Source organism: Rhinolophus ferrumequinum, chromosome 9, assembly GCF_004115265.2.
Source record: "Rhinolophus ferrumequinum isolate MPI-CBG mRhiFer1 chromosome 9, mRhiFer1_v1.p, whole genome shotgun sequence".
In the NCBI taxonomy this organism is placed as follows: Eukaryota; Metazoa; Chordata; class Mammalia; order Chiroptera; family Rhinolophidae; genus Rhinolophus; species Rhinolophus ferrumequinum.
Window position 1 is genome coordinate 56,576,686 of NC_046292.1, and position 22,775 is coordinate 56,599,460.

At 37.9% G+C, this 22,775-nt stretch overlaps 1 protein-coding gene across 2 annotated transcripts in view; it reads left to right on the forward strand.

Annotated features, from left to right (window-relative positions):
- Positions 1 to 22,775, forward strand: part of ST6GALNAC3 (ST6 N-acetylgalactosaminide alpha-2,6-sialyltransferase 3) — a 574,754-nt gene that overhangs the window by 210,498 nt on the left and 341,481 nt on the right. For both annotated transcript variants that reach the window (XM_033113214.1, XM_033113213.1), the window contains exon 2: positions 5,860 to 6,054. In XM_033113214.1, the coding sequence (XP_032969105.1) occupies positions 5,860 to 6,054 (195 nt within the window). The remainder of the gene's footprint in view (positions 1 to 5,859; positions 6,055 to 22,775) is intronic.

Consider the following 22,775-nt stretch of genomic DNA (forward strand, 5'->3'; position numbering starts at 1 on the left):
TGTATTTACTATTTCCTTGCTCTGTGAACTTGGGCAAGTTACTCAATCTCTTTACATCTCTATTTTTTTTGAGGGGGGGGTGGGTCTGGAAAATGGGGATGACAGAAGTATTTTTCCAACTGATAACACTCAAATATCTTCTGTTAAGACTATGATGATTATTCATACATACACTGTATCTGGACTATTCCTAGTAGTGCCACCACTGGAAGAAAAGCTAATCTCTGAAAGTAATAACTGCAATTTTCATATTAACAATGTAATGCCCACTAGTGATATCTGATGAAATGCTCCATTGTTGCTCTTGCCATTGTCTTTCTGGAAATGATCTTTTCCACCTCCCGCCTTCACTGACCAGACCGCTTCCAGAGTAAGCTTTCCAAAGTCAAGTCTGATCCTGTATAGCCCATGCTTAAGCACTTCTTTGGATTCTACAGTGTAAGTTCAGACTCTTTGGTGGGATATACAAGACCTTCTATAATCAGATCCATTCTTGCTTCTCTAGCTCCACTCCTTCTGCCCTCTTCAAAGCCTAGTCTCAAAATCTATTTTGTTTATCTTATTGTATTTTCTTCACCAGCCTCATGGGTTCTGAAATGCTGCTTATTCTCCCATGTTGACCTTGTTCAAAGTTCCCTACTCCTTTCTGGATGACCTCAATAATTCTGTCACCACCTATGCTGCTCTTATCTGGACTCCACTGATCTAGGAACGTCTACCTTTTTATTACCCTTTTATTCTTATTCCCCCAAGCAAATGAGTGAGGTTTTCTGCAGAGTTTAGTATAGTTCAATAAGCAGGGTCCATCAATAGCTAAAACAAAACAAATGAAGATTTCATTTATATACTCTGAGCTTTGCCAATTTATCCTTGTACAAATGGAAAGAAGCTTTATTGCATTTAGGGAGAACCAGATTTGGGCTTGGCCAATGGCACAAGGTAGAATTACACTGATAACACAATTTTTACATGAGAGAAGAATTTGTATTTGATAAGATCACAAATAGGCAATGCGTAAGGACTCATCAGTGTGTCAGGTGGTTGAGCACTGATATAAAGAACACAATTGACATTGTATTTTATATTTATTATTCAATAAATGAAAGTATATGGACAAAAGTGTACACCATTTTACCCTGGTAAAAAACTACTTTTTTAGGTTAAGACTTTATTCTGTGGTTAAACACTAACTAACTCTGTGGTAGAAAAAATAAAAACATGTAAATGTAAATATAGCTTCCAAATGCGCTAGGTCAAAATTTCTGCACTTGTTTTCTCCCTAAATCATGAATTCTCTGTGGGTTTTGTTTTGAAATAAGTATTTCTGCTGTAAGTCTAATAAATGATATTCCAACTCTAAAGATCAAGCAACTGGAATGCCACATTTTCGATGCATATTTTTGCAACACAGAGGGGACTAAATTCTAAATGTCTCAGTTGTTAAAGGCCCCTTCAGACTTGTCTAAAATGAAGAACAAAGAAGGAGAAAGCTTTCCCAAAAGCAATTCATCAGATCTATTTGGGCACAGTGACATTCTCTGAGAGCTTGTACGGATAAGTTGCACTGAGTAGTTCAAGGGTTTGCAGCTGCTTGGAATATTTGAGAAAAAATATCGATGAGTTCTTATCGTACATTTACATGGGCTGGCCAGTCCTCACCAGCTGACTAAGGTCCACCGAGGCTCTGATAATTAGTAGTTATATCATAATAGTAACATCTTCTGGTTTTTGAGTGCTCACCATGTGCCTGGAATTGTGCTCTGCAATTTCTACCCATTGTGTCACTGAATGCTCATGATTCTGATAGGGGAATGACTTATTAAATGTGTGTCAGTTTCGTGCACTATAGAAGTTTGTTGAACTGAATCTTCTACATTATAAACGTAACACGTCCTTACTGTTGTGTTTTGCTTACCTGACTGTTGGTTGTTGAATCTAGGGGATGCTCTGATTTCGTCAAGAAAGGCAACAGCGATCATTTCCATAAACAAATTGTTAGACATAGAACACATGTCTAAACAGGTAGCATCTTGAAATTTGCTGAGTATTGATGGACTCAAAACAGTTACTAAAACAAGCCACTGATGGAATCAACTTAAGTCAAACAATTGGAAGCAGGGCGTTGTGATGTGTTAAATGGCAATTTCAGATAAAATGAAGTAATTGATATATTGTCACATGGTTGGAAAGTGCTGAATATGTCAGAATTATAAAACATGGCACTTTCATACATTTATCCTTTCATTATCCTAATGTAAGATAGATAGAACAGATAATTGCATCTGAATTAATGTATTTGGCTTATTATTTTTTGTTTTATGATTTGAACCTGTATTTCCCTAGCATCATATCCCACTACATAGAGTCTACGTATTCTTTTACCAAATGACTTGTAGGTTTCTGACCAAATTAAGACCTTTCGAACTTCTGTGCCATGGTGTTCCCTCTGCTTGGAATGCCCTTCCCATCTCCACTTTCTCGCTCCTCATTCTTCATGACTCCATTTGTATACCACCTCCTCAGGCAAGCACTCCCTAAATTGTCCATCACAGGACCCCCCCCCACACACACACTTCCTCTGGACTGCTGAGCAGTCCTCTATTACCTTATCTGATGTGGGGTATTACACTTTTCTGTTTACTTGCCATTTGTGAATCTTTGGAAGCATGGTGTGTGTTTTTGGTTTTATTTCTGTTTTTCAGCACCTCACCAAAACTTTACAGAGTATGGATTTCATGAGCAATTGTGACTTGAAAGAGTAAATACTTTCCTATGCTATGCATATCAGTATTTTGTTACTTCCCCAACTCCCACATCACACACACACACACACACACACACACACACACACACACACTCACTGCATACTGGTGTGTGTAAACTTCGAAAAGCCTCATCCATGGTTTTTGTTTTAATTGCTAAAGCTCAAGTTCATGATCTGGCGGAAGTGACTACTAGAAAAATGCACATTCATGTCAAATCCTGTTGTCCTTGCCGCCTGGAGCACAGAATGTGCTTGAAATTATACTTTTTCTAGTGATATTGCAGGGTGATATTTATATCAGCACTTTGAGAGTGCTTTCATGTTAAACAGGTATATGGAAGCATGAAGAAAGGCAAAGAATCAGGTCCAGGCAACACAGCAGAAATTAGGCTGGAAGCCTGAACTATAAAAGGAACACCTCTGCCCACTGTAGAATATGATTCCAGGTCTAGCACAGAGGAGTCAGAGTCAGGCTTTCAACTCCCCATTTGCTCACCTCATCCTCTCTGTGCTCATTACTTCTTTCCATTTGGTAGAACATGGGAGGCAGACATGGATTACTAGGGAGCAGGCTTTTGCAACTACACCATTTTGAAGTTTCTCTCAAAATAATTGATTTATTTTCTTTTCATGTATTCATTATGTATGTGTTGCTATGTGTGATCAGATATTTCAGAAAGGCTATCTCTATCTTTGTCACCAAGGCCCCAGCCATGCAGGGCATTGCGGCAACCAAGAGAACCAGAGAGCCATGCTGGACTCTGGAATAGACAAAGACACAAATGCCATCTGGGTCTCCTTCAAAGCAAGCTACTCTTTTGCAACAAGCTATCAGTTGGTGATAAAAAGGTTTTTACCTGTTTACTTAATGGGTGACTGGCCTCTTTGCTTTTATTTAGCCATCTGTTCTGGTCTATGTTCTTAAACTTGTAAGATCCATCACCTCATTTAAGCTGTTACCTTGACACATTGCAATGTTGTGGACATAATGATTCCACAGAGGAGCAAATTAAAACGGTTTTTCATGATTAGAAGGTTAAATGAGGTAATGCTGTGGTAGTTAGTGGTGAGACAAGGGGTTTTGAGTCGGCAAAACTCAGGGACTTTCAGGGCTGGCTAGACAGAGGGATGGGCTTTGACACATGAAAGGGGCTGAGTAAGAGCAAAGATTTTGGGTGTCTCTGATTTTAGGGGACTTATTCTGCTGCTCTTTCAGAGACTGAAACCGTGGGCCCAGGGAGGATTCAGGGGCCGGTTTTGGGTTTCTTTTCTCCTTTTGGGACATTTGGTGAAGAGCAAAAGGAAGCTAATTACATCAGGAAGTGGTAAGCTGAAAACACAACAACATTCAGTCATTCCCATAAAGTTATTTGTCTTCCGTTAAGTTTGAAGAAGAATCAGAGGCCAAACCCAACTTCATGGAGAAACATTTCATTGTGTCTTCATCCTGGAGTTCAAGGCAGACTTGTTTCTGATGTCTGCCTTCTGCTCTAGATTTCACCTTCCACTTGACTCCTTGGCAGCTCTATCCAGATGACCCACCAGTCTGTGACAACTAGGACTTTATCTAATGGCTTTATCTTCTTGCTCTCTTAAAGCAGTGCTTGCTCTGACCACTCTGGTTTCCCCTGATATGACCAGTATTATTGCAGCTACTTAAACTAAAAATATCAGGGATCTCTGAATTTTCTGTCTTTGACTTCTACCCAATCAGTAGCCAAGTTCTCTACCTTGCACCAAAATTGAGTTTCTCATGTCTTTTCCCACTTTTTTAAATTCCCTCTGCCACTGCTCTAGGTTTCATCCCTCATTACCTCTATTTTATCCAATTGGAATTCCCTCCTAACTAGTTGCTGCCTATCTATAGTTTTCCCTGCTCCTAGCATCTTAAACACTGATGTTTCATTATAACTTATAACAGTCACCTTTAAAATATTAAACAAAGAAACTAACAAGCAAAAGCTTTCTTTGGTTTTCTGTCACTTAGAAAACTCAGTAGACTTCTGAGCTTGGTATCTCAGCAGTCTATAAACTTATTATTTGTGTTTCCAGCTTTTTCTTTTTTTCCATGCCCCAGTAAGACAAAGAGCTATGTGGCTATGAATAACCCCATGTTTTCTTGCCTCTTTGCTCTGTTCCTTTCACCTAGAAATCTCTGCTTACACATCTGTACTGATTAAAACTCATACATTTTGTCAAACTCAGTCTCAAATACATCTCTGCTTTCTCCACCCCAGTTAGATGCAGTTGTTCCTGCTCTTGTTCCACAGCAACACATTTAGGGGGATGTTCTTATGCTCTTGGCATGGATTTTCTTCCTACTCTTATTATTAGCTTTTTGAATCTTACTTTTGCATATTCTATAGCACAGACAAAGTGTCCTGCATGTAGAGGGTACTAGATAAAGACACAGAACAATGCTTGAAAATGAGACTTCGACAAGAATGCAAGAAATCCACACATTCGTTTATTCACTCAAGTGTTTATTGGGTGCCTATACTACAGAAAAGACTGTGTCAAGGACCTGGAGTACAGAGGTCAATGTGACACAGTACATCCCAATTCTCCAGGAATTCACAATTACATGGAATAAAAGTCATATAAACAATTATACAATGGAAAATGTACAACAATAGAATTGCCTTCAAGATATGGGAGTGGTGGTTTTTTTTTTACTTCTAGTAGGGTAGGTAGGTTGGGGGTGAAGAGATGACAGTGGGGTGGGAATTGCGCAGTTAGGAAAGGCTTTCTATAGTTGAGAATGTGTTTTGAGTTTGGAAAACTGAATAGGAATTGCCAAGGAAGATAGGGAGGTAAGGAAGGGTAGGAATGAAATGGAAAGGTAATCCAAGGAAAGCTGCTCTGCTTGCTTGCCCTCAGAGGCTCAGCACACTAAGGCAGCCTGATCCCCAAAGCATTATTTTCTGTCTCCAGGTACAAATATACTAAATGACAGAGTCCTTTGACACTTTTGGGGAAGAAAAAAGGGAGAGGAATAAAGAAACCTCCCTCCGTGACTGCTTTTGGTTGAAAGTCATTCATTCATTCTTCTTCTTTTCTTTCTTTCTTTCTTTTTTTTTTTGAATGTTTTGTAGAGAAAGTCCGTGATTGCAGTGAGCTTCATAGCAGCGTTTCTCTTCCTGCTGGTTGTACGCCTTGTAAATGAAGTGAATTTTCCACTGCTACTAAACTGCTTTGGACAACCTGGTGCAAAATGGATACCATTCTCCTACACATACAGGCGGCCCCTTCGAACTCACTATGGATACATAAATGTGAGGACGCAAGAGGTAAGACCTCAGAGGGATTCAAGGGTATCCATGGTAACAGCTTTTCTTTAGGAGCTAGACGGCTTCCTATCACTGAACTTCCTCTCTCTGCCCCAGTGAGCTCTTTTGGGTCCCTGGCATTTTTCTGCTTTCTCATTCTTAGAATTTTACTGATACATGTCTCAAGTCTGCTGCCCCTCCTGCATCAAATCTTCTGATTCACTGGCTTCCTGTGGAGTTGAGGAAGCAATTGCCTGTTTTCCTGGTGGCTTGTGGCATAACATGCGTATCTTCCCATTTATTAACTCTGATCAGCAGTTATCAGCTAGAGAACTGGCTGGCTTTATTTACTGGAGGTCAGCTGGGTGGGGACAGCTCTTTGTAGAATGGCAGAAAAGCATTCATACTCTTTAAAACACATAATCCTTAGATGTGGAGCTGAAAAATGGCCAAGCTGACTTTAAAATTCTCAGTGGCTGCAGAGATAATGGGATTTAAAGAGTGTTCAAATTGAAAGGGGTTAAAATCATTTAAATCCTATAATCACTGAACCTCTAAATTGGTGGTACAGAAGAGGCTGGCGGTACATTGATGACTAGAAAGTGTACACTTAAGCTAGCACTTTTGCAAGAAAAGATTTGTATCATGGAGTGAAGGAAAAAATAATGAACCTCACAAAATGTGTGGAGTATATGAAAGTTGTTCATAAAATTGTTTTCACTATTTCTATGGAGTGGGATGCATGTGAGGTTAATATTCATAGATGCAAAGTCCAAGCCTGCTTGAAGTTTTTGGTGACAAAGGTATAGATCACCAGTTTGTCTACCTCACTGAGAAGAGTTTTGGATCAAATCCCACTGAAAGGTCATTTTGTAAAGAATACTTGAGAGGAGAGTTATGCACTGAATGTTACTCCTGTTCTGAGAGTTATTCTTAGCATCTAGGGAGGGATGTTGAGAACTGGCTTGGTTCATCACCTTGTGTAGGCAATATCATACCTGAGTCATTGCTTCTGGTTAATTTGATTCTTTGAAAATGGTTTCTGTATCTGCAGGATTTACAGGCTTTTTATTAGACCTTTATATTTAAAAAGAAAAAAGGCACCATTAATAACACATAAATTCTCAGGAGGCTTGCTTGATGTTTATCCTTTAATTGGTTTTAAATTAAGTTTTTTTAAAAGTATCCATGGCTTGAATTTGTTGCGTATCCTAATAAATTGATTACCTATATAAAGATTGTCTAAGAGAACAGTTTGTCTCACTCTTATGTTTCATGACTTTTATTTCTGACTGTCATTTAATATTCTATAGCATTATTGGATCATGTAAATCATTTCACAAGTGCCTGTCACAGGCAGAAAGTGAAACATGCGACTGAAGTGTTTCACAATTACTCTCATGAGAGAAATCCCACCAAAAAATCAAGGACCCTTTCATTTGTTTAAATATTAATGGATTGGGTTTTGTAATGTGAAGGGAAAAACTAACTTGGGAGGCAGTTATTGAATTAGTCATATTAACTAGGCTATCTTTGATATTCTTTAGGTATAGTTTTGAGTGCAATGGCTTTACCACAGGATATTGATCATTACTTTGATCCTGCAGAGGTTATTTCTTGGGAGGAAACATGATTACTGGAAAGAGTTTTTAGGCTTTGGAGGTACACTTAAAAATGGGGACAACGACATCAGCTGGCAAAGTAATTATGGGGATTAAAGAAGACAAAGTGCATGAGGTGCCCAGTTCCAAACTAATGTTCAGTAAGTGAGTCTCTTACTCACTCTATACTTATCAGTTATGATTTGAAGTGCTCAGTATGAATGACACCAAAATACCAAAGTCCAGCATACCAGGCTTTTAATTTAAATTTTAAAGAATCTGGACTCAGGGCAATAAACTTACAAAGGCATTCCCAATCTCATTAAAAATCAGGGTTTTGTAACTTAAAACCACAATGAGAAAAGAAAAAGAAAATCACATGGAGGTGTCACTACACACTAAACACCAGATTGGCAAAAAATTAGGAATATGACAATCCCAAGTGTTGCTAAGGAGGTGGAACCGTAGGAACTCTTATACGCTGGTAGAGGGAGTAAAAATTGAAAGAACCACTTTGGAAAACATAGCTTCCTGTTATCGAGTCAAGTTGGAGATCTACATACTCCATACCCCATGCTCCAACATCTCTGGGGATCGATATATTCACTTAGAGACACTCGTGGAGTAGGAGGCACGGGCAGCATGTATGGCAACATTGTTCACAATCATTAGTACCTGGAAGCAACCCAAATATCTATCAGTAGGAGAATGGATGAAAACTGTGTTACATAGGCCTTGAATGCTGGATTTAGCCATTTTATATGCTGATCCCTCAGACAAGACTGTGGGTCACAAGGGATACACGTCGAGCCCAAATTCTTCCCTCTCCCAAGGCTGTAGCTCTGGTCTACATCCGGGGCCCTGAGGCCTGTGGCCTGCGTCTTTGCACTTCCCTCTTCCCTCCCCTCGCTAGCCAAATTTGCTCACCTTTAGGTGATGCACAGTGCGAGTCTCCAGGCATACTTGTGTGATGTGCTGGGAGTCCTTTGTTGAAGTATAGCTGTTCAATCTGTTGTAACTTCCAGAGGAGATTTCAAGAAGCACCCCTCATACCACCATTTGTGTGTCAAACCCAATTTGTACTTCTTGATCCCTTCCCTTTCGTCACCCATTCCCCCAAACCCCTTCCCATCTGGCAACTGTCAAACTGTTCTCTGTATTTATGAGTCTGCTTCTGTTTTCTTTGTTCGTTAATTTTGTTTTTCAGATTCCACATATGAGTGAAATCATATGGCATTTGTCTTTGTCTGACTCACTCCACGCAGCATAATATCCATCCATGATGCTGCAGATGGCATGATTTCATTTTTTATGGCTGACTAATATTCCAGTGTATGTATGTACCAACTTTTCTTTATCTATTCATCCATTGATGGAGGCCCAGGATGCCTCCATATCTTGGTTATCTTAAAACAAACAAACAAAACAACAAACACAAACTGTGCTACATACACTGAAATACCATGCAGCCATAAAAATGAAGACACTTCAGCTATATGTTATGATATGGGTGAATCTTACACAAACATAATTTTAAGCAAAAGATGCAAGAATAAAAGAATATGCACAATGTGATTCTATTAATAGATCACAAAGAGAGGCAAAAATAAACAATGTTGCTTAGGGACATACATAGGAAATAAAACTAAAAAGAAAAAAAAAGTAAGGGAATTTTTAACATGTAAGTGAGAAGAGCAGTTTACCTCTGAGAAAAAAATGTGTGGTTTGTGATCAGTGTGGGTTTCTGGGATCTCAACAATATCTTATCTCTCGATCCAGTTGGAAGTTACAAGGAAGTTCACATTCTAAATATTGTTTTAAGTATACATTTATGTTGTATGTACTTTTCTGCATGTCTGTTTTATAATAAAAAATTCAAAATATATTCTGAGCACAGTAGGATATTTATTGACCAGGAAAAAAGCATTTCATTTAATTTAACAGCAAGAAATAATGAAACAGAAGCGATGAGACATTAAGCTATTTGAAATAAACTAGAAATATTTGAAATAGGCAACTTCATTTTATGTGAAGACTAGCAGATATGCGGGTAACATTGTTCTAGTCTGTGTATGATAGAAAGAGAGGCTCCATATTGTAACGTGAGTGCAGGTGATGAGCAGAAAATTTTGCCTGGAAGTTGAAAAACAGCATCACACCCAGAGAGAATGAAAGATTTTCCTCCAAACTCAAACAGTTCTAGGCTAAATTGACAGGAAAGCAAAACTGGGGGGCTCTCTACCTCCCTCATTGATTTCATCTTTCCTTCTCACAATTCCACCCCCGCTTCCCCCGTCCCTACCTCCCCAGTATCTGAGCTCCACTCTTACTCCCAAATGCTTTGTGCATTGGTCTTCACTAAATAATGACTTCAGGTGTGATCCTTCCCAGAGAGAGCTACATTAAATAAGACGCAGGAGAAAAAAAGCTTCAAGAGCCAAAATGACATAGCTGAAATAATAGGTGGTATATTTGATGTTCTGGGGCCAATAGCTCTAATAGTGACCTTCAAACCTTGTTTCAGAGGCAGCCACACACTCCTGTGTCCCTATTCATGCTCTTCTAATCTGGAGAAAGGTCAATAGCCTTGGTCGAGCTGAGTCAAGTTGTCTATTTTAAGATGTTCATCCTTGAGGTTTTCTCAGAAGTTCTCAGAAGAAAGTGTGTGCTTTCTAGAAACCACCGTAATTTCAAGATTTTTTTTTAAAAACACGTAGACATGCCAGCAGTAATTTCCAGACCTAGCGTATCTGCAAACATGATCATTTTTGATGATGGTTTTATTGGCTGATCCTTCAACTGGATCAGGAAGCTTCAACTGGATCTGGAGCAAGGGTCTATACTTCCCTTGCTGCCCACCCCGTTTAATTTCCTGACCCACTAGCTGCTCAGACATGCCATGCCAAGTGATTACTGTGTTAGGGATACAACCCTCCATTTAAACAGGACTGAATTTGCGGGGACCTCATCTATATAATTAGGGCAGTTATAATATTATCAAATGACTTTGGACATAGTAAAAAGCATAATCTATATATGTGTTTGGAAAAAAACCCCCACAGATGTCAATGCTTGACAATATCCTGTGAACTCTGCTTTTTCCTTAATGTAAATTTTAATATTCATTTTAAATGAATTAATGACAGCAAATAGAGAAGGTGTTAACTACTAAGGTACCACAGGGCTTTGTTCAACATAATCATTGTTTCTCCCTGTTGTGATCATGGCAGATTTTGAGAAAAAAGGAGAAAGAGAACTTCAGGCTAGATTCTGTCTGTAGTTTCCAGACCATGGAATCAGTCATGCTGTGTTGTTTGTGTGTTTGCATGTTTGTGTTTTGTTGGATGACCTGGTGTGAAGACACTTGCTCAGAGCAAGTAACCTGCCACTCATTTACATTAGCCAGTAGATAAGAGAATCAAGCTCTGACAATCAATAGAATGCCACGTCCAGATCTTTCTGGTCATCCGTGGGGGTGATAGATATCTCTCTCAGCTCTGGTAAGAGAACCTTAACATGCTAGAGCTGCAGAGGTTTTCTCATATTTGGAGAAGAGCGACTTTTAAATGGTGCCTAAAGATGTGCTAATTGAAGAAGCACAAGGTTTCTAGAACATAGCAATCAAGTTGTAGGGCTGCATATTGATTTGCTTACCAATTTAATGAGGCCAAAACAGGCCTCTTTAAAAAATGAGAACATTTTAATGCCTCAAGTAGACTAAATAAGAATACTTAGGATCAGTTGCTGTGATAGACAGGCCGTGCTAGCCTAATTAAAGATGTGCATGACATATTGATGTTGCAATAGAATTTCCCAAATTGTGGTTATAGCTACAATTAAGGAACAGAGCTGACTTTCTTGGCAATAAAAGCACACGTTCCACACATTTGAATAAATGTCCACATGTAACTAAAGCTGACATGAATGGGTTTTCTATATTTGGGAATATAGGCTTTGGATTTTGCATAAGTATATTGAGAACAATTATATGCAAATATATGTTCCAGAAGTTTAAAACTAATCAATTTAATTGTTAATTAAAATCTGAGTATTCACATTTGTATGATTGTAAAGCAGAAGAAATTTCAACTGTTAAATTGTTATAGGAAAGGAAACAGCTAAATTAACATATAATAAAGATTACTTATTTGGCATGTGCATACTGGATTAATCATTTTGAAGATAATTTGTCTTTTTCCTAAGTATGAAGGCATATATTTGCTGAGTGGAGAAGAGATTATATTTGTCATTCTGGTTGTAAAATAGCTACTCCCAAACAATGGCCATATCTCAATGCAATTTATACTCTACTACCAAATGGGAGGGACGGATATCACTGGGGGTTCAAACAATTCCAAAAAGTTTTTGTGAGAGAGGTGAGATGTGTGTAGAAGGATTTGGATGAGATAGAGAGAGAAGAAACAACAGAGTTGGGGATGTAGGAGAGGTTTCCCTTCTTCCATTCTTCTAGGTCTTTGGCTGGCCTAATAATTAAATTGACATAAAACAGATTACCAGGAGAAAAATAAATTTGATCTTGTATGGGAACCCTACAAAGATAAGAGACTCAAAATGCAGCCAGACAGTTGAGCTAAGGAAAAGGATCAGAGTCCTGGGCTTCAGAGGGGAAAAGGCAATTCATAGGAAGATAAGAACAGCTGTTTGGTAAACAAATGTTGGCCCTGCCCTGCAGATAATTTTCTCAGATGAAAAAAGTTATCTCTGTTGTCACAAATGGCAAGTTTTCATTATTTTTTTATGGCTGAGTAATATGCCCTTGTATGTATGTACCACATCTTTATCCAATTGTCTATCGATGTACACTTCAGTTACTTCCGTATCTTGGCTATTGTAAATAATGCTGCAGTGAACATAGGGATGAATATATCTTTTCAAATAAGTGTTTTGGATTTCTTTGGATAAATACCCAGAGTGGGATTGCTGGGTCATATGGAGTTCTAGTTTTAATTTTTTGAGGAAACGCCATACTGTTTTCCATAGTGGCTGCACCAATTTGCAATCCCACCAAAAATGCATGAGCGTTCCTTTTTCTCCACGTCCTCGCCAATAGTTATTGTTTGTGGATTTATTGATGGTAACCATTCTGACAGGTGTGAACTGATATCTCATTGTGGTTTTAATTTGCTTTTCTCTGATGATTAGGAATGTTGAGCATTTTTCCGTTGGTGATCTCTATGTCTTCTTTCGATAAATGTCTATTTGGATTCTCTGCCAATTTTTAAATTGGATTATTTGTTTTTTTGGTGTTAAGTTGTATGAGTTCTTTATATATTTTGGATATTAACCCCTTATCAAATGTATCACTGGTGAATATCTTCTCCCATTCAGTAGATTGTCTTTTTGTTTTGTTGGTTTGCTTGCAGCAACATGGATGGATTTAAAGAGTATTATGCAAAGTGAAATAAGTCAGACAGAGAAAGATAAATATCTTATGATCTCACTTATATGCAGAATCTAAAAAACAAAATAAATGAACAAATGAAACAGAAACAAACTCATAGATACAGAGCACAAACTGATGGTTGCCAAATGGGTGGGGGTTAGGGAGCTGGGTGAAAAAAATGAAGGGATTACGAAGGACTAACTGGCAGTTACAAAAGTTATCAAGGGGATCATTTTGTAAGTTATATAGATGTCTAATCACTATGCTGTACACCTGAAACTAATATAATATTGAACGTAAACTATAACTGAAAAGAAAAGTTATCTCTGGTAATAATAGCTCTCTTCCTGGTACAGGCCCTCTTTCTAATGTCAATTTCCCTTAGAAAAGGAGGGCTTCTACTTTGTTTTTAAACACCCCCTGGGTCAGTCAGAAGCTTCTTAAATTAATCAGCTCAGAAGAATCCACATGCCAAAGAGGCACATGTTAGGGTGGTACATTCTGCTACCCTTTGGGGAAAAGAGCGAAAGCAGAAGTTCAGAATGGACACTGTTAATTTACCTTTGCTCCTAGTAGGCCAAGGGCACTACACCAGAAGTCACAATAAGCTCCTGTCTGCACGGGTAATCACCACCGCCTCACTCTGTTGGTCCATTTCTTACCTCTCTCAGGTTTCATTACCTTTTGTTCTAATCTCTGTGCTCCTCACTTTGACTGGTTATTCATTCTTGGAGTGCTCTTACCTTGGTCCTGCTGCCCCCAAAACTACATAGGTGGTCACTTATAATGCTGCCCTCTGTGTAGCCCTGACATGGACGTGGCACCCCATGCCCAAGGGTCTCCTGAGGCACTGCTGCAGGCCTGCGTGATCCTCTCTCTTTCCAGAAAAGGAAATCAGAACCATGTGGTGGCAATAAGTAGGCCAATCTGGCTGGGATGCAAGTTACTCTGGGGGTTAGAGGATAGAAAATGCATTCATTAGGTAATTATGAACTTGAAATGTGAATGGAAAGGGAAAACCAGACAAATAGTTTCAAGACAGTAATACATATAATATGTATATCCATCCATATTCATGAACCAATATGTAGAAATATGCAGAAAATACATACATCCATGTAATATATACATGCTCCCAGAACTATTTATATATTGTTAAATACAAAATACATAGACTATATACATATATCCTATGTTACATAATAAACTGGTGTGTGTGTGTGTGTGTGTATATATATATATATATATATATATACATATACATATGTATACACACACACACACACACACACACAGTGCCAGAAAATATATACACATTCTAAGAAAGGAAAAATTACGCTGATGGTAACCACTTTGAACACCTATTGTAATTGCAGAAGTCAAATATGACTTGTATCCGTCTTTTATTATTGGTATACATTGAGTATTACAATTTTAATAGTTTTTTTCCTTTCTTAAAATGTGTGTACATTTTTTTGGCCCCCTCTGTGCATATACATTTAGTCAGTTAGGTATATATAGTGCCTTTTGTGCTTGCCTACTCTCCACTGCCCCTTTATTACAAAACAGTGTCTTCCCTTCTGACCACAGGGATAGGCAGAAAATTCAGGCTAGTGAATGGCCAATCAAGTGATTGGTCAAGAGACGGACATATAGCTGAAGATGAGCCATTCTGAACCCTTCTCAGATTTTGTTGTTCTTCTGGTTAATGCTGTGGGAAAGACCCTCTTTTCTTTGATGGTAGAGTGTTGAGATGTGATTATCTGGGTGTCAGTGGCTGTGTTCCCTGGAAAGTATGAGACCAAGACATTGAGAGAGGCAGAAACCAGCTGCAGAACTAAAGTGAGGGCCTGGACAATTTCTCTAGTGCTGAGACCAGCCATTATTGAAGCCAGTCTACACTTCCCTTATGGTTTGGGTATATAAGCGAATAAATCCTTCTTTTTCATTTCTGCTGCTTTGAACTATGCTTTGGTCACTTGCAACCAAAACAGTCCTAGCTGATATATATACGTTATACAGTATAGTTACTTTATAACAGCAACAACCAAACATTCTAAAACTCATCTTTAAACAAGGTGCTGCCTGGAGGGTGAGAGCAGCTACGAGGTGTGATAAAAAAGTACAGTGAATGTTTAAATTAAAAATATATATATATTACATTGCCATTAATCACTCTCAAAATTCTCCCCCTTACTTTAAACACACTTATCCTATCATTCTTTCCACTTTCTGAAGCAGTTCTGGAAGTCCTCTTTTATGAGAGTCTCTAGTTGCGCTGTCATGGCTGCCTCAATATCCTGAATCCATTCAAATTCAATACATTTATCTTTCATGGTCATTTTGAGCCAGAAGTTGCACAGTGCCATATTGGTAAATAAGGTGTATGAGGGCACACCATAATGTTTTTATTTTAAGGAAATTGTAGTATACCAGAAGCAATGTGTGACATGGAACATTGTCATAATTTATGGTACACTTTAAAACACACCTCTCAACCGCAGCTCACATCTGACTGACTGCATTGAACAAGTTGAAACTTTTCACACACTGTTACTAAAGTTTGTCATGCCACTCCCTGCCTTTCCTTTGGATGGCACTCGGCAGTAGCCTTCACCGTATTTTTTGATAACACTCCATATCTTTCCAAACTCAGATTTAAAAACTGCTGGGAGGACGAGCATGAGAAGATATCAGTCCATCAGTAAGCTCAGGTATCCACAGAGATGCATGCTGTATTTCTTCCTGCTGAGGGACACATGTTTAGGAAACTAGCTTATCTTTTGAAGGAGGAAAGTAAAGGTCACAATTTTTCGAGGTCATAAAGCTAGAAAATGGCTGGACAAGACTGATAACTTACTCAATTTCTAGTCTTACTCAACTGATAAATCACATACTTCGTATTATAATTATTCAGAAGAAATCTTCCCTAATGCTATGAGGTATCACCAGTCAAGACAGATTGATTTTTGCTTTACAAATTACATTTGTTATTGATAAAACATCAATGATCACAGTTTTCAATGTAGTGATTGGTTCCCCAGGAAGATATAAGGAGATTTTATTCTTTACAGAACCTTAGGTAGAAAAATGCCTATTTGTCAACTGTCATGTTAACACATTTGAAAGGTGACTATTAGAAGTTCAAATATCAAGTTACCTTATCTGTGACAAAGTAAAACAAAACAGAGCACCCATGAAAGAGCACCCTGATTTGAGAGTTGAAAAAGATGACAGAACTAGAGGCCTCCCAGTGCTAAGAGTTTTTGTTCAACTTTTCTCAAGTTCCAGCTAAATAGTCTGACAGAGTAACTAGGACGGAAGGAAGGAAGGAAGGAAGGAAGGAAGGAAGGAAGGAAGGAAGGAAGGAAAGAAGGAAGGAAGGAAGGAAAGAAGGAAGGAAGGAAGGAAGGAAAAATTCATAAGTGGCAGTTAGTATTAACCATGAATACAAGTCAATCACCAAATATTTAGTAAATACTTACTCTGTTCCAGACAATGTGCTAAGGATCAACAATGAATCCCACTTTGAAGAAAAATTAAAAATGGAATTCACCAAGGAAGAGAACGCGACAGACTTGGTTACAAGTAGGCTGGAAAAATACCACCTACAAGGCATTGATCTTTCAGCATAACAGATTCATTCTATGGCTGTTCAAAATAGTGAATATTCAAGTAATTTCAATTAAACAATTGTGTTCAATATATGGAAGACAATTTGTCACTAAATAGATGGAATCAAATTGTGATTTCTCATTTTCCAGAGTAGACTTATAGAGGCTTACTTATGAAAGAAAAATTCATTAAAGAATTTTTATCTCAAAATTAGCTATACAGCTCCTATATCAAATGTTATCCCAGAAGGCTTGAGAAATGGTATACCTGATTAGTTAAGTAATCTGGTTTATAGGAATGTTTTAAGTTTTAATAAATATATTATTGATTTAAAAGGAAAATGAAATTAAGAGTTTTGGTCTGGCAGTATAGTGGTCTAAGATAACCTGACAATTCTGCTGTAACACCAGGACCTGCTGGATAAAATAGTATGTACCAGGGGTGCCCCAAAACTATATACAAGTGGACACTTTGGTCAGTGTTGCTCAAGCAGTAGTTTGCCATAATCAAAAGTGTCTGGGCTGGCCCGGTGGCCCAGGCGGTTAGAGCTCTGTGCTCCTGACTCCAAAGGCTGCCTGTTCGATTCCCACATTGGCCAGTGGGCTCTCAACCACAAGGTTGCCAGTTCAATTCCTCAAATACCATCCAAGGGATGGTGGGCAGTGCCCCCTGCAACTAAAGATTGAACATGGCACCTTGAGCTGAGCTGCCACTGAGCTCCCAGATGGCTCAGTTGGTTAGAGCACGTCCTCTCAACCACAAGGTTGGCGGTTCGACTCCTGCAAGGGATGGTGGGCTGTGCCCCCTGCAACTAGCAATGGCAACTGGACCTGGAGCTGAGCTGCGCCCTCCACAACTAAGACTGAAAGGACAACAACTTGAAGCTGAACTAAGATTGAAAGGACAACAACTTGACTTGGGAAAAAAAAAAAAGACCTGGAAGCACACACTGTTCCCCAATAAAGTCCTGTTCTTCTTCCCCAATAAAATCTTTTTTTTTAAAAAAAAAAAAAGAAGTGTCTAGATGCTGATGGTAACCACTTTCTTGTAATTGCAAAAGTCAAACGTGACTTGTATTCGCTTTTTGTTATTGGTATATATTGAGTATTACAATTTTGATACAATTTTCCTTTGTTAAAATGTATTTACATTTGTTTGGCACCCTGTATATTATTTAATGTCCAGCTAGCCTTGCCAGAAAGAAGGAAAATTTTCAGGCACCATAAACTGAGAAGGTATCCAAAGAGAGGTAGGTATGAAAGTTGATGGTGTGGTTTCCTGGGAGTTTATCAGTATTAATAATTGAGGGGATGGGTAATTTCAACCCTATAGGACAGAAGGCGAGGCCTGGGTTCAGCAAAGGTGGAAAATGAGATACCCTCAATACTTACCCCCACCACAATAGACCTAAACATGGGTCTTGAGTGAAAGGGTAGGCTAGGAAAGAAACCATGAACACTGGCACCGAGAACAGACAAGGAGCTTATGTATTATATCTTTGGTCTTTGGATGACAAAAAATTATCCCTGGAAATTAGAAATACTAGACCTGTACATTAGTGGTCAGTTCGAATTTTAATATTTGCATTTCCTAGGAACTCTGCAAGCCGAGAAATAAATTTGGTCCCCAGCTAGTGATAAATTGAGGCTAAAAGAACTGAAATCCCTCTGGAGGGTGTTCCACAACCCAGACACAAGGAATTCTTAAAATGCACCATGAAAAATTACGAAACACAAGGAAAAGATCTATTTACTTTGATTATTTACATTCTTCGTTATAAAAAAAAATACTGTTTGATTACTGTGTGTTTCCCTATACCCAGTTGTGGTGGTGTTTCATAATATACTGCACATTTGCTCTGCCGTCCTCCTCAGTTGAAGAATTCTGAATTCCAAAATGTAACTGGTTCAGAGGATTTGGAATGGGGATCATGAACCTGTGTGCTTATGAACTACACGTGTCATTGTCTCTTTTATTCCTTACAAACTACATACTATTTTACTGATTCAACTAATTTTCTAAGACCCCCCCCCCCCAGATCGGTGGTGACTCGATGCCGATGACTTTAGTTTTCCTGTGAGTGAAGGAAGAGACTAAAATTGCCTTGATCTGCAAGTTCCATTAAGAGGTTTCATGAAGGTTTTGTCAGTTCAAGTCAGACAGCTCATTGGATCACATTTGTTGAAACTATTATATGCTAGGCACTATGTGTGACTCCAGAATTGTGAAGAAGAAAACACTTTTTGTCTAAATGTACAGAACAATTTTTCATTGTGTTAAATGGTAATAAGCGAGATAGAGTAGTAAGTACATGTAGAGTATTACTTCAAATCTTTAAATGTAGACATAGAAATGTAGACATAGAAAGAAGGTTTGGAGACAATAGCTCAGGATGTAGGTGGTTAATACTAGGTGACCTTTTTCTTAAACATGTTTTCCAGTTTTTCTACAATGAGTATGTTTATTACTAAAAAAATTACTAGAATTAAGTACTTTATTTTTTAAGCAATATCTATCTGTGAAACACTCTAGAGCTGTTTCCATTGTTTAAAAAAAAAAGAATTTAGAATGTCAAGATGACTATATTGTTTGGAGTACTTTTAAAAGTGAGTACTTTCCCACTCCTTAAGTGTGGGTTGCTTAAAGTGATTTCCTCCCAAAGAGTACAACATGAAAAGAGGAAAAAATAATAATTTTACAGTGGAGAAACCTGGCAAACACTACCTCAGCCATATCATCAAGGTCAACCTCAATAGCGATAAATCAGGTTGGTATATGTACCCTTCATATGATTTGATGAAAATGGCACTTTGCCTCTGTAGTCTTCTTCCCCCAAACCCATAACCCCTGTCTAATCATGAGAAAAACACCTCATCTTCAAACTGGGATGGTAAAAATACCTACTTATTGGTGGTGTTATGAGGTTTAAATAAATGCGTATACAAATTAGTAGACAATTCAAAATTGAGGTACATGCTACAAAACACTTGACCAGTAGTCCTCAAACCTGTCAAGGTCATCAAAAACAAAGAAAGTCTGAGAAACTGCCACAGCCCAGAGGATCCTAAGGAAATATGACTACTACCTATAAGGTGATATCCTGGATGGTATCTTGGAACAGAAAAAGGACATTAGGTCAAAACTAAAGAAATATTAATGAGGTATGGACTTTAGTTAATAATAATAATTTACCAATAATGCTTCATTAGTTATAACAAATATACAAACATAAGATTTTGGTAATAAAGGAAACTGGATGTGGGATATGTGGGAACTATCTGTATTGTCCTCTCAATATTTTTATCAGTCAAAATCTGTCCTAAAATAAAAAGTTTAGTTATAACAAATATACAAACATAAGATTTTGGTAATAAAGGAAACTGGATGTGGGATATGTGGGAACTATCTGTATTGTCCTCTCAATATTTTTATCAGTCAAAATCTGTCCTAAAATAAAAAGTTTATTTTTAAAAATACCTTTAGGTTTTTTCAACCTGTGTATCTGGAAGGTTGGAATTGCCATTAACTGAGATAGGGAAGACCACAGAATAAAGTGGTTCAAAATAATTTGAAATATATACCATTCTAGCTCCATAGGGAAGGAATGTATAAGACAAATGCTTTGTGAATACATCATTGTTTTAATTTTTTATACTGAATACAATAAATACTTTTGGGGAAAAATTGAGTATTTTAGAAGTAATTCCTGCCTTGTGCTCAAAAAATCTTAAGAAATGCAAGTCCTTCCAAGATTCCCCCAAGAACACATGTGGAAGTCAGTGTGAGCGTTTAAATTTCTCTCAGCTGTACTCATGTGCTACCAAAGTTTCTTCCATTGTCATGCAACCAACCCACTTTTTGGCAATGTAACTTATTTATGGAATTTCTAGGAAGGAAAGGTACAAAGTTAATAACTTTTTGGTGGTTCCGTACAATCTTGTATGTCGCCAATGACTCTTTCTAATAACGTTTAATAATATTTATTGGATTGAGGACTATTAGCTAACCTTTAGGTATCTTTCCCAAAGCTCACAGAATGATGGTTTCATCATGTCCTCAGAAGTTGGTAAAAATAACAACAGTAACGATGATGATGATGACAATGATGATGATGACGATGACAGTGAGCCAACACACAGAGTGCTTACGATGTGCCAGGCACTGTTCTCAATGCTTTTCACATATTAATTTATTTAAACCTCCTAACACTAATAAGTAGGTATTTTTATCAATCCATTTTGAATATGAGGAAACAGAGACACAGCAAGGTTAAATAATTTGTCCAAGTTTACATTGTCTTTAAGTGGAGTTGCTGAGATTTGTACTTGACTCCAGAGTCCCTGCTCTTAACCACCACGCATACTACCTCTTGTAGTAACAGCTACCACTTATGTAGTGAAATCACATCTCTGCTATGAAAGGACTTGTAAAACTTGGGGCTAAAGAAGGAGACTACTTTCTTTCTCAAAAAATGCCTGTTACACACACACACACACACACACACACACACACACACACACACCTCTTCCACATTTCTTATATATGACAGACGTGGGCAAATGCTAACGGAAGCATTTTGATAAATTTACCCCTAGTGTTAGTATGTAGAAGTACTGTGTACCTATGTTATGTTCTTTCTGTCTTTTTGTTGCTTCTCCCCAAACCCTTGTGACTGAAATATTTTCATTTAAATATCCTATTATGCATTTGTTTCCTATTTAGTCTTTCTCTATATGCAGACATATTTATGAACTTGTAATTGTAGTATATATAAAAGTTTGTGTATATTTTTTACATTGCTAATTATTATATATATCATTACCATGTTTTCCTGAAAATAAGACCTAACCGGAAAATAAGCCCTAGCATGATTTTTCAGGGTGACATCCCCTGAACAGAAGCCCTAATGTGTCTTTTGGAGCAAACCTTAATATAAGACCCGGTCTTATTTTTGGAGAAACATGGTATACTATTTATTCATTAATCCTTTCCTTCCCTTTGTTTTGGGAAGCCTATTTCATATACATAATTGTGTGTGTGTGTATATATATATATATACATATATATATATATATATGTATATATATATATATACATATATATATATATGGTGATCAAAAGATACGGTAAATGTTTAAATAAACATGAATGTCTTTTGTTACGCTGTGTGGCTGCCTCAATGTCCTCAATCCATTCAAAACATTTTCATGGTCATTTTGACTTTGGGGAAGAGCCAGAGGTCCCAGGGTGCCAGATCCAGTGAATAAGGTGGATGAGGACACAGTATAATGTTTTTATTTGATAGAAATTGTTGTACCAGAAGCAATGTGTGACATGGAGCATTGTCATGATGGAGGATGAAGTAAAGACACTCATGAAAGAGGACTTCCAGAACTGCTTCAGAAAGTGACAAGAACGATGGAATAAGTGTGTTTGAAGCAAGAGGGAGTATTTTGAGAGGGATTAATGGCAATGTGTCTTTTGCTGTAATAAATTTTTTTATTTAAATATTCACCATATCTTTTGATCACACTGTGTGTGTGTGTGTGTGTGTGTGTGTGTGTGTATACATATATACATGCATACATACAGAGGGTGTCAAAAATGTATACACATTTTAAGAAAGGAAAAAAACTGTATTAAAATTACGCTGATGGAAACCACTTTAAGCACTTCTTGTAATTGCAGAAGTCAAACGTGACTTGTATGCATATCAGACAACTATTTGCATAGCATTGCTGTGTATCAAGTCACCCAAATTCAGTGGCTTAAACAACAATCATTTATTCTTGCTCAGTCTTCTGTGGGTCACCTGGTATATGGCTCATCCAGCGGACTCAGCTGGGTTTGGCTCCAAAGCTGTAAGTTGGACCCAGCTTCATGTGTCTTTCTTCACTGATGACCACTAGACCACATTCTTCTCACGGTGAAGGCAAAAGTGTAAGAGATTGAGCTCAACTTTGAAAGCACACTGCAAACTTCTGCTGTCTCCACATCTGCTAACAACCCACTGACCAACAATAAGTCACAGAGCCAAGCACAAAATAAAAGGGCAGGAATATACACTTCACCCACCATGAATCCAAGGTAAGTCCTATGGCCAAGTCCAAAATCAGAGTGGA